The sequence below is a fragment of the Micromys minutus genome (genome assembly GCF_963924665.1).
Source record: "Micromys minutus genome assembly, chromosome: 18".
NCBI lineage: Eukaryota > Metazoa > Chordata > Mammalia > Rodentia > Muridae > Micromys > Micromys minutus.
In genome coordinates, this window is record NC_137953.1 from 22,902,777 (window position 1) to 22,915,218 (window position 12,442).

Below are 12,442 nucleotides of genomic sequence, written 5' to 3' on the forward strand. Positions count from 1 at the left end.
TTCATTTATTTTGTAGAAAAACAACTCATCATAGCACCTCCATGGCTTCTTTGTGTTTACAATAGTGTAGGAGAGTACAAAATTCTTTCTCCAAAGTTTATAATTTAGTGCCAGGGAAATGTTAGTGATTCCCCAACCCCCCCCCCAAAAAAAACAGACAGAAGCAAATCTGATGCAGCTCATAGCAGGGTCTTTATTCTATTCAAGCTAGCTCACCCGTCCCCCAACATACCACCATCATACAGGATGGTTTTAGTGGTGGGGCAGCCCAAATGTCTATGGGGCAAGGCTTTATAGTAAGTAGCAGGCCAAAAGTATATGTGCAAGCATCTAATTGGAAAGCAACTGTGGCCTTTAACATAATTGGATGGAGCTGGGACTCATCATAAACTTAATTTCTATTCCCCTCCACACTGGTGGTTAGGGAAGGTGTGGGCTTGTAACCTGGGGGTGCAGGTTTGTTGGGGAAATAAGCTGGAGACACTGGTCTTGTTGAGGGTGTAACCTGGAAACGCTCGTCTTGTTAGGGATTAGCCTAGAGGCTGGGTTTTGATGGGGGACAACTTGGAAACTAATGCTAGATACCAGCCTGTTAGTTTGTCTGAGTTCAAATGTAAGTCAGGTTCTCTAAAATAGTCTGAACTCAAAAGATTTGGCATCTCACTAGCACAATTAGTAACACTCTGTAAATACTTGATGATAGTCCTCCAAAATATCAAGGTCATCTCAAACAAGGGTGTAGAGGAGTTCACAAGCTGATATGACTAAAGATGGCTGGAAGAAGCCTGGATGAGGTTCTTATTCTATTTGAAGGTTATTTGGGCTAAAACAGGGTATCTAATGTGTGGGGAAACACAAGAAAACCCTATTGTAGCATATAATATGGATAATATGAAAGACATAAAGAGGGGAAACAAGCTTGTCATCAACAATATAGAGAGTTCATGCCAGGTTTAATTTACAGACACACACACACACACACACACATAAACACGAACACACAAAATAGCTGTGAGTCATTAGCTCTTCATTTTAAAGAAAATGGAATGGCATGCTTTTAAAGGTCAGATTTTTAATAATTTAGCAGTATTTAATCTCCCCTTCCTCCTACATTAGTAAAACATGTGGATTATGAAATTAACAGTATTATGAAATATACAGTTAAAAACATTCTTTTATTAAAAAATTTAAGTGCTGCATATTCATACATAATTACTAGTTGGAAATATTTGTATCTGACTTTAGTTTTAAAAGACAAGACCTGAAGTTTTTAATTAACTACTTAATTATTAATTAATTAATTTTAAGCAACAAGGTTATCATGTAGATAGGCTGGCCTAGAACTTGCTATGTGGTCCACACTATCCCCAGTCATAAAGAGATCTTCCTGACGCTGACTCTAAGGTGCTGGAATTAAAGGATTCTCCCATCCTGTCAAGCTTTATTCAGTTTTACATTCATATTTCAGAGACTTTAAATTATCATGTATCATAAGAAAACTAAATGTATTATTTCATTTATAAGAAATATCCCAATTACACAAATATTAAAACGTGTCTCAAATGTGAAGAAGCACAGTAGTGTTTTCCTCTAGTGAAAATGTTTTGAAAATTAGTGTGCCAATTTAGCTACAAATGATATTTAGTAGTGAATGATTTTTACATAAAAAAATTATTCTCTATTTTTCACAGAAAAGTAATACAAGTATTGGATATGCTTCTGGTAAAATTTCTCATTATTACTCTGAAAAGATGCAAATTTTCTACATGTTAGACATGTAAGTGGCCCAAAAATGAAAATATGAATGCATTTATTCTAGTTATCAATTAAAATAGCCTATAATATGATTACACAACATTAAGTAACTTTAAGTATTTTTTTATGTCACATAGACCATGAAAATTTTACTGAAGTCAACTTTGTTGTTTATTTTTGGAACAAAAAAATAAAATTACAGAATAACTTTGGGACAGGAAGGGTAGAACCCTTACCTCACATGCATGAAGCCCTGGGCTCATTCCCTTGTGGGGGAAACATAATCAGGGTCATTAAATTAACACATTAATTCTATGCGCACAAATTTGGGCGTTTAGGAAGAAAACTCCTATCTTTAAAGATGTACTTGACTTTTATATTAATTACTTCAATATAATTTTTTTAAACCTGTTGATTTAGGGGGTAGGGGAGCTAACAGTAATTGTGTTTGGTGAATAAAGAAGTCTCAGATAATCAAAAATTCTGAAATATAGGACAAAGTAACTAACAATTTTGGTGGTCTTAGAAAAAGATCTGAATGTCACATGTTTTGCTCACAATTATGATTCCCTTGAGAATCAGGCATGTTGGGTGGAGGTGAGCTTCACAGGCTATCAGGATTGAATTTCACATTACCTCCTGTAATTAAAAAAAATCCTTATTATATCTCCCAGTAATTTCATTAGATACAGTGCTGATGGCTGGTAATTTCATCACATAATTAGTGTGAAAATAAGAATCTTCCGAGGTGTATGTTTAAAGTTCTAGAAAAATCACAATCAAGACTGCAGAAAGGAGCTTTAACAAATATGTTCAAACAAACCCATACAATGGCTATTATAGAGAACACTACACTTTATTCATTTCATTACATACTTAGAGCATCTTTCATTTCTAGCCCTCCAATTTATAGCATATTCTTCAAAGCCACCTGTAAATACCTGTAAATAGAGTCTTCAAAGACTCTAGTATTCCCAACACACCTTGAGCAGATTCCCACTGGGAAAGGTAGCTAGAAACACCCCTAACCCAGTCACTCCTCTTTATCTGAGGGAAACAGAAATTATTTACCATGAAAGGCATGGACCTGAAGTCACAAGAATTTTGTAAGGCTAATAGGTCTATAATGACATTTGGCTGTGTGCGTTGTATAATACTGAAGACAGCTTGCCCTTCAATTACATACATTGGCATGTTATCAGATACTAAAAATGTTTCTTTTTATTGCTTTCTGATTTTCTTTTGTGGTAGGAAGGCCACACCTTGGGTTTTGTGGATGCTTGGCAAGTGTTCTACAAGTCAATTACAACAAACCTACTCTTTCTTTTGTGAAAACAAGGTCTTACTATGATGCCCAAGCTGGCCTTGGAAGTGAGATCCTCCTGCTTCCTCATAAGTGCTGGGATTCCAGCTGTAACTCCATGACTAGATTCAGAATGAAAAGACGATTCTAATGGCCTTGGCTGTGTGACTCATAGATTCATGAAGCCTAAGGTGTCCTTCAGATATGGAGGACTACAGTTTTTTTTCCAAGGGCTGAAAACTGTCTCATCTTAGATGTGAATGTGTAATCGGATCTCAGCCAGCTACACTAGTTTCCTTTGAAAATGTTTAGTGTATTTCACTGGAAGGGTGTTAATGATCCCAAAGTAAATGTTTATTTGCACAATATCCAGGCTTATGCCTGGGTACGTGCCTAGTTCCTCAGAGAGGCTCCTAAAGGGAGCCAGCTGTCCTGCTGAGCACTGAGATGATTCCATCAGTTCAACCCTCAGAGGCACACATGGAGGCAGCCATGCTAAGTAGGCCACACTGCCCAACTTCTCTTCCTTTCCTGGACCGTGGTAACTGCGGTCTTGGGCAAATTACCTTCCTTCACTAATCTTTATCAGATAATCTAGTGTTTCCTGTAATGTGGGATATCTAGAGGAGACTGAGGTCTGCAACAGCCTCTCTGGGATACAGGTGACAGGTGTAAACTCAGCAAATGCTGAACTAGTCAGATCCAGTGGTATCCAAACCTCATCAGTCCCAGAGGTCAGTGCTGTCGCTGCAAGTGCTTAAGGTCTTAGTCTACACTTGCTCTTCCACTTCCCCTTTGACATGTTCACGGCTAACTTTATTTCTGCTTATAGTACATGGGCTATCTACCTACTACCACTTGGGGGGAAGAACCTTTAGCCCAGATTTCTCAGACTGTGGCAAGGGCAGCCTCTGCCTGTTTTTTTTTTTTTTTTTTTTTTTTTTTTTAGCTGGTTTGCAGAACACAACAACGCCCTGCCACTATGCACATTCCCCAGGCAGGAATCCCAGAGATGCATGTAAGCCTAGAGCCTCAACTGGGGTCCTCAGACTCCCTCAGAGACCTAATCACTCACCATGAGAGAAGCGTGACTCATTGTTTAGGAAGAGCCTAGGAACAGAATTCTCAGCAGCCATCGGGTTGCTCAATGGCCGGTGTTTATGAATGTCTAGAGTGTGCCTATTTAACCATGTACTCTTTGTGCTTGAAGAAACTGAGATACAGAGACACAGGTGCTGGACACAGACAGAAAGATCAGTGAAACTCTCTGTGCTTCAAATCTACAACCTTATTCTTGCTTCCAGTGTGTACTGATAAGATATGCAAGATGATTTTAGTGGATGATTTTGTGAAAGGGTTTTCTATCATCACTTTGGTATTTTTGTTTTTTGGGGTTTTTTTGTTTGTTTGTTTTTTTGAAAACAATTACCTCTAAAGGACCTGTGATTTAGCAGATAGTATTGCTCAAGATATGACATGTGTATCTAGGAACTGGCCAGCCCTATAAAAATACTGAGGTAACTAGAAGATACAGCTCTCCTGAACAGTGCCAAACCTCACTGGTTTCTAGTACTTGGTGCCTGGTTCCGGCTGCAGCACTCGTCTGGATAGAAATCCATTTCAAGGTTATCAGGTAAGTGAAACTGTGTAGTTTAAGAAAAGCGTGTTAATAGTAAGAATTATCAGAGTGGATTCTGGAAGTGTTCTAGGATAGGCATTATAGAATCTAAAGCCTGAATAAAATACAGACAATTAAACACGGGAGTCTCAGAAAGAAAAAAAAAATGTTACATGAAAGCTCCAAATTCCTCTCTGATCATCAAGAATTTTACTATGAATGGCCGGACCTGTTAGAACCAGTCTCCTGTGATGTATCTTTGGGTCTTCACACCAATCCTGTTAACGTAGCTGGATAAAATCTATGTGTACTGCTTCCTGCTAGCTTATTGCTCTAGTGAATAGCCAGCATTCACAGAGCTATTCTTCTAAAAACAGGCCTAACATGTATTTCATTTACAACGTGCTAACAACCAGGAGCAATTCCATTTCCATTTCCTATTGCAACTTACCTGTCTATAGACAAAGCTCCACACTGAACCAATAAAGCCTCGGTCAGGATTAACCCTTCAGTTTACAATGAAGTAATTATCATATTCTGCTGAAACTACACGTGCTGTGTTCCTCAGCCTTACTGCCTATGGAAGGAGTTTCCTAATGCAAAAGTACCACTCTGGGTTCGAAATGGGTCTGTTCAGCCTGTTTGTGAAACATTATGTCTGCAGTGCAGGAACCAAAGCTAACACTCAAATTCCACTCTTTTCTAGCACCCAAGTATGAAAAGTCGTGTGTTAACTCATTTGATTCAAACTCTGAGAAATGGGTTATGTTCCTAAGGAGGTAAGGGAACCGTGGCTGTGGTCAGGTGACACACCGAGTTGAGGCCTTTCCACTCTATTTCCCCCATGCTCAGTGGAATACCAGCTCCCTGTTCATGTGCTGGATCCAGTTTTTATATGTGCTTATATTCTTAGCATTCACAAAAAATACACCCTGTGAAAAAAGTGTACTTTTCACACTTTATAGTGTTACATAAATGCCTATGAGTTTATTAATAACTTCTGACACCCTTTTAAAGAATAAAGATGGCAGGTAATAAAGCTCACCTTTTCATTTTTCTAAACTCGATCTTTAGGAAGTTAAAATTTGTGGAAAAGGCTGGTTTACCTTCCACACAAGTGAAGAGCTTTGGTCAGGTAGAATAAGGCTGATGTCCGATGTCTCTTGGGATGTTTTACCTTTACCTTTACTACACTCACAAATGGTCAATCTCAATAGCGAGCTGCCCACATTTTGCCAGAAAGCAATGTTGTTTCCAAGGCTTTACACTCCTGTCATCTAGCTCAGCAGAGTCACAGAAAAAATCCTACAAGTCTTTGCTGATCTTTCTGTATGTGAACACATCTCCAATATTGTTTACTTTACAAACTGATACTCAGAAAAAAACAACAAATTTCCATTTAAGTAAGATTTATTGAGTGCCTACAGTGTGCACTTCCCATCACTAGACATGCTGAAATTCAGCACACAACATATCCCAGCTTCCAGTACACTGTGATCGAATTAGTATAAGACAGTTTAGACACTCACAAGTGAATTCCATGTCATGGCTCATTAAAGAGCCATTACTTAAGCAACCCAAAACAGCATCTAATCCTAAAGTCTTCTGTAACATTTATTTGGCTTTAGATAAATTCCACTGCAGACCAAAAAGTCACAAAGATGAAAATACATAGCAACAGAAGGGGGTTACTATAGATGACTTTTACTTTGTATTCTCTGTTTTCTTCTTATAATGGTCCGAAGCCTCCGCAATACCAGCTTATCAGAGAGTAACATGTCATCTTGTTGTTCTAGATAATCCAGCAAATTTTCAGTCCATTCAAGTGCAGCTTTATGGCTAATATGCTTCTCTGGATTTAGTTCTGCCCTCCTCGTCTTTCTAGAAGGCTTTTGTTGCTCAGCAACCTTTGTGCGGTCTGCAGCGCCTACAATGTCATCTAACACCTGGCAGCTTGAACCACTACTGCGAGAGTCAAACCACTTCTCAATGTTTTCAATGTTAACATGCTCACAGTCTTCCGTGTTCTGTAAAACTGTTGCTAAGTTAGCTGCCAAAATGGCTCCTTCACCGATGCCCACACCTGGATTTTCCTCATTGGCAGGGAAAAGTTTTTTCCACGCTCTGGTTATAGTATTTGCTCGTATCTGGTTCCAGGCTCTTGATGCCTCGTAGATTGCATCCAACACTGTCAAGTTCTTCCAGAATGTCTTTGGGTCATTTCCTCCATCCATGTATTTCTGGATAAGTCCTGCTCGGTAATACCTTTTGACTGTGGTTAGAACTCCTTGGCTCATAGGTTGAATTAGACTTGTGACGTTTGGTGGCAAGTATTTCACAATTATCCTGCCGTCATCTGAGCTCAGCGGTTCTTCAGCTGGATGCGCTGCGGGGAAATCTAGAAGTAGAACTGCTTTTTCTCGAAGCCCTTTAGATTTCAGATGCTTCTGCACCTGGGGCACAAAGCACTTGTCAAACCACTGTCTGAGAACAGATGGCTCGATCCACGCACTTTTTTGACTGAAGTACGTGACCGGAAGGTTTGAAAGGTCAGTCCCTTTGAATGCACGGGGCCTTTTTGCTTTTCCCACAACACAAAGATTAAGCTTGTGTAAGCCCGTGGCATTTGCACAACACATAATAATGATTCTTTCTCTGCTCGTCCTATATTCGCAAGGACTCTGGTCAGTGTCGAAAGCCAGTGTCCTGGTTGGCAGACATTTCCAGAACAATCCAGTTTGATCAGCACCATAAATTTGCTCTGGTAGGAGATTTTCTCTTTCCACAAATTCCCGAAAGTTAGCACAAAATTCACTGGCGGCATTTTCATCACCTTTCACTTTTGTGCCTTTCCCAGCAGCCTTTGGAATACCATGGCGCTGCTTAAATCTGGTAAGCCACCCAGAAGAGGCATTAAAATCACCCTCCATACCCAAGGCATCGAAAAAGAACCTAGCCTGTTTTGCACAGATCGTCCCAGACACTGGAACCCCATCTGTTTTCTGTTGGTTAAACCATTCTATCATGACTCTGTCAAGCTCCTCATATGTCGATGACTTCATAGATTTACGTTTGGACACCCCACTAGTCGGATCTGAACTGTTGGCATAGTTTATAATTCTTTCTTTGTTTTTCTTAATGTCACGAACCGTGGATTCACCGATTCCATACAGGATAGAAAGTTTTTTGAAGGAGTTGCCTTCTTCAAGCTTCTTGATAATGTCAAGTTTGTCTTTAATTGTTAAGACCACACGTTTACGTTTCCCCAGCATTTTAGCCTAATTATTTTAGACAATTAACAACTTGGGTTTGAACACAAAAAGACCAGAAAATGAAGGCTTAAGTCCTCAGCTGTTCCCTAAAGCTTGGATGGTATCACAATTTTCAAAGAAAGTGTGATTTTTTTTTTCATTTGCATTTTAGAACTTAACCTGTTCCTGGGTCAACAGCTCCAGGTAACTCTATTTTCTCTTCTTCCTCCTGGCTCTTTTTTATAAATTGCAGCTTTACTGGAAGCTCTAAGTTGAATCAATACTGCTGCCCTACCACTGAGGTTTCTAAAACATTCTCATGATGATCAACTTTTGCCATTACCACGGGATTTCTTCTTCTTCTTCTTTATGCTATGTTCAAGGAAACAGTTCTACTTGTGCTGGCACACTTATCGGACAGAAAAACAGAAGGAAACCCTGCTGCCTGACTGTTGTTGTCTCTGTCAGACAGCCAAGGGAGTGAATGCTGTGCTCAGAGCAAGGACTCTTGGTGAGTACCTAGGAAAGTCAGAACTAGCAGAGGCGAGCTGTCGGCGTCTAAGCGGACAGGCTAACAACTCAGTACTTTAAATCAACAAGAACTTATAGCTAATGGATCTCGTAACAGAAAGGGAAACGGACAAGAAGTAATGTCACGTGATTCAAGAAAGGATTAAAAAAAAACTTCATTGGTGGAAATCAGGACCCAAGGCTGCAACTAGGGGGTGGTGGGCTCGCTGAAGACCATACAGTAATCCTGGTGGAAGATGAGCTCCAGGACCACAGAAGTAGCTGCTGGGGCGGCAGAGGTACTCGAGCCTTTGAAACCTATAGGAAAATACCAAACACGTTCTCTTTTCAGTATCAGCCCACGGTATTAGTCATACCTACCCCTGCAACTGTGTCTAGGACATCTCCACCTATCAACCTGACAGGTAACAGACAAATAACTCTCGCAGGCACCACCCGGGAGCTGAGAGCCTACCTCCTGACACTACCAGGGCCTCTCCCCGCCGGCCAGCAAGCTCCGGACCGGACGCTGGGTCAAAGTCGGAGGCAGGGGGTCACGGCCGCAGCCCTGCAGCGGGCGAATGGTCGCCGGGCGCTCGGGACGCCGGGAAACGGGGTGCGGGCATCGCTCCGCCTGACCGGCCAGAACCGAGAGCGGGCAGAGGAAGTCAGCAGCGAAGGCGACCCCGCCGGCCGCCGCAGAGTGAGCGCGCAACCGAGCTGCGCGGCCAAGCCGGAAGGCAGGGGATTAGGTGCGCGCGCGCGCCCCCGCAGGAACGTGTTGTCGGCGAGGGGGCGGGGATGCGCGGGCGAGCCCGCTGGGGGCGTGGCTTCTTGGAGGAGGGGCGGGGCTTGGTCGATGCTCCGCCTCCGGACACCCAGCATGTGGCTCATGGCTGAGGCCAGCAGAGGGCGACGCAGGGTCATTTCATGTGGCGGGACTGCCAATGAGGAGGGAATAGCAACTGCAAGGTTTTCATTTTAGTTAAGACCCAGGGAGCGCACAGAGCCTGCTGGCCATCTTCTGCAACTGCGGCGACACTGAGCCCGGTAGCAGGGGCGAGCCAGCACGACCGAAGGCGCAGAGGACCTTGCGCTGGAGCAGGAATGTAAGGACAACCTCCTACTGTCAAAGGGGAATTTCAAGACTTCGACCTGCATCCAGTTCCAGAGCAAGCCCCCTCTCTAGCATAATTGTTTTTTTGGGTGGTGGTGGTGTTTTTAAATCCTTCTTCCACAAACTACAACCTGATCTGGAGTATTCTAACTTCTGTTCCTCAAAGGGGGGGGGGGGGTGTTGTTTGTTTGTTTTGTAGGGTTTTTTTTTTTTTTTTTTTTTTTCTTCTTCTTCTAAAATTCTAGCCCCATGAGAGCAAAGTTAAACTTGACATTCACTCTGCTGAGAAGGAATGTTAATTCCAGGCTTTCTTCTGTCTCCCAAGTCTTATCTGTGCTGCCATCTTCAGAGTCCCACCCTTTCACCATCTGGCGGGCTAGATGAAAATCCTTTGGTCTTTAATCTATCTGTGCTGTCCTATGGATGACTTTGGCAAGGCCTAATTTTGCCTGCAAGTAGACGTCCCACAACTCTCACCAGCTTTAACCTTCCAACGAAGCAATCCGGACCGTTCTGAATGACCAGTTCTAGTAAAGTCCAATTTCATTTATATTACTTTTTAAAAGTTCTCTTATCCCTTGTCGTTCTTAAGGAGTGCGCCAAAATCACCTACAACGCCTGTCCATTCCTTAACAGAGGAGAGAACTAGCTTTCACAGACTGCCAGCCTCCTGGAAATCAGACTGCTCTCAGCCAAATGGAAGCTTGCCTGGCTTTCCGCTCCTCTTCCAGCCTCTAGGGGCCGCTGTGGCCTAAGATATTAAAAAATGGAAAAATAAAAATTCCTGTTTTGTTTGCCCATTCCACGTTCTGGAAGCTAATTTCCTTCCCCATAGTGTGGTGGATGAGTGTATTTTTATATCCGTGCCCTGACACTCAAAACAATTCTATTTACCTGGATATTTAGAAGTCTTTTACTGATCCAAAGTATTTTACATCCGTTTCCTATTCATGAGAACACTGTAAACCCAGTGATCACCAGACACTGAATCCAGTTCATTGAAACTGGACATTCTGAAAATACTCCAACCAGTTGGCATGTCCTCACCATAATCTCAGATTCCCTTTCTACTGAGCTAGTATCTGTGGACCTGTTATCTGTTTTTCTTCACACAGAATAGTTTTGTAACAGAGGGGGATACTCTCTAGAAACGTAAGTTCTGAATTATAAATGTCCTCCTCTGTTGTTGTTTTAGGTTGTTTTTTCTTTATTGGTGATCCCAATTCACTAATAAAATTTCCCCTGATGCTAAATTAAGAATACACATAAGGTGAGATCATGAAATTCTTTATCCTGATGCTGTTCTTCTGGGTCTTAACCCAACTTATATTCCCACAGCCACTACCAATAGAAACAGCGGTTTCTACAGAATCCAGTTCCCGTTGCCCGCCTTCAGTTTAAAAATGGTCAAAGGGACTTTTCCAGCTGAAGGATAATTTGCCTTTATTTGGGATTTGTGTTCCTGGACAAACAGAATAGGGATACTTCTTACCAGTAAAACAAAAGCTTACTTTTGTTTGCTTTTCAAAGTTCCTGTTGTTGCTAAAGTTATTTCGCTGGAATTCCTTGGCCTCTTAGTAAGAAATAATAGGTTTAGTTAATCACAGATTCCATTATTGAACCAATCCTGGGTACATAATGAATCCCTCCGTCACTCCTAACAGGGTCTGGTTTCACTCTGGGCTGGTGACTAGATGGAGGGGTGAGAACGTCACTTCTTACCGTCCTCCTTGCCCTCTTCTCACTCACTATTGTTCTAAACGTGTATCCTTTAACAACGAGCCAGTCATTGTAAGTACAGTGTTCCTATGAGTCATGTGAGCTGAGCCATTATATCCAAGTTATCAAAGCCCGAACAGAGAAACACGGGACTTGTGATTAGCATCTGCAGTAAAGTCAGTGCTGTGAGACTGAGACCTTAAATTCTGGGATTTGACATGAACTCAGATAGAGACAAATGAGTTGCACTGGACCATGGGCCACTCACCTAGGACTGGAGAATTGTTTTGCATCGAGCGAAAACAACAACATGCATTTGGTGCCATAACTGTTCTGTAGTTACAGACAGCACCAATCCATGCCTTCTCACTATTCCTGAAAGCTAAAAAAAAAAAAAAAAAAAAAAAAAAAAACTTACCTTTATTATGGCTACTATTATATTACATAAAAGGAAGGCCAGCTAACACTATGATGGCAATGCCATAGTGGCATGTTATACCCAATGTCAGAGTATGTATCAAGAAACCAACAGGCAGAGAACTGTGTCCTCAGAGCATTCGTTCAGCATGGTTGCCATTGCTCGATATGGGACCACTCTAGCTGCCATCTGTCCTTCCTTCTGTCCATCAGTCCAGACCTGGCCCTGTGCTCCACTAGGATGATTCTACTTGACTGCTAAGCTCTGCACTGGGCCCTGTGGCTATGCTCTATAGCTAAGTTCTGTATGTTCAAAAGCTCTCCATCTGAGTTCCTTAAAATTATCTGCAACCAGCTTCACCGATTCTCTGCATCTCTGTCAGCTGTCTCTGCCTTCATTCAAGCCTCTTTGATGTCTGTCATCTCCTTTATCCTTCAAAGTCATTCTATGGAACATGGCCACCCCGGAGCTACTACCATGAAGAATCAGAGCTCAGCCCATGATCAGTGGGCAAGAATGCTGTCTGGAGACTTACTGAGGTATGTATTCTCTGATAAACGCCCAAAACTCCAGCCTGGTACACAAGAGAATTTCATACCAGTGGGGAATAGAGGATACGTTTTGTTATTTCCCCCTACAGGCTTTCTAAAATATAATTTTAATTTCTCATTTCAAGAACACACAGAAAATGCACAACATGTTCCCGTTGCAATTCCAAGAATTCTAGAGTGGGATAAAAGCATTGTAGTTT

The 12,442-nt window shown here is 41.8% G+C and overlaps 1 protein-coding gene across 1 annotated transcript; it reads right to left on the reverse strand.

Annotated features, from left to right (window-relative positions):
• Positions 1-6,120: 6,120 nt before the first annotated feature.
• On the reverse strand, positions 6,121-9,140 carry TIGD2 (tigger transposable element derived 2). The gene is made up of 2 exons (XM_080931982.1): positions 8,913-9,140; positions 6,121-8,755 (listed from the first exon to the last, which is right to left on the reverse strand). Exon 2 carries the CDS (start codon positions 7,946-7,948, stop codon positions 6,368-6,370), a length of 1,581 nt encoding a protein of 526 aa, XP_080788108.1. The 5' UTR covers positions 7,949-8,755; positions 8,913-9,140; the 3' UTR covers positions 6,121-6,367.
• Between the last annotated feature and the right edge of the window lie 3,302 nt (positions 9,141-12,442).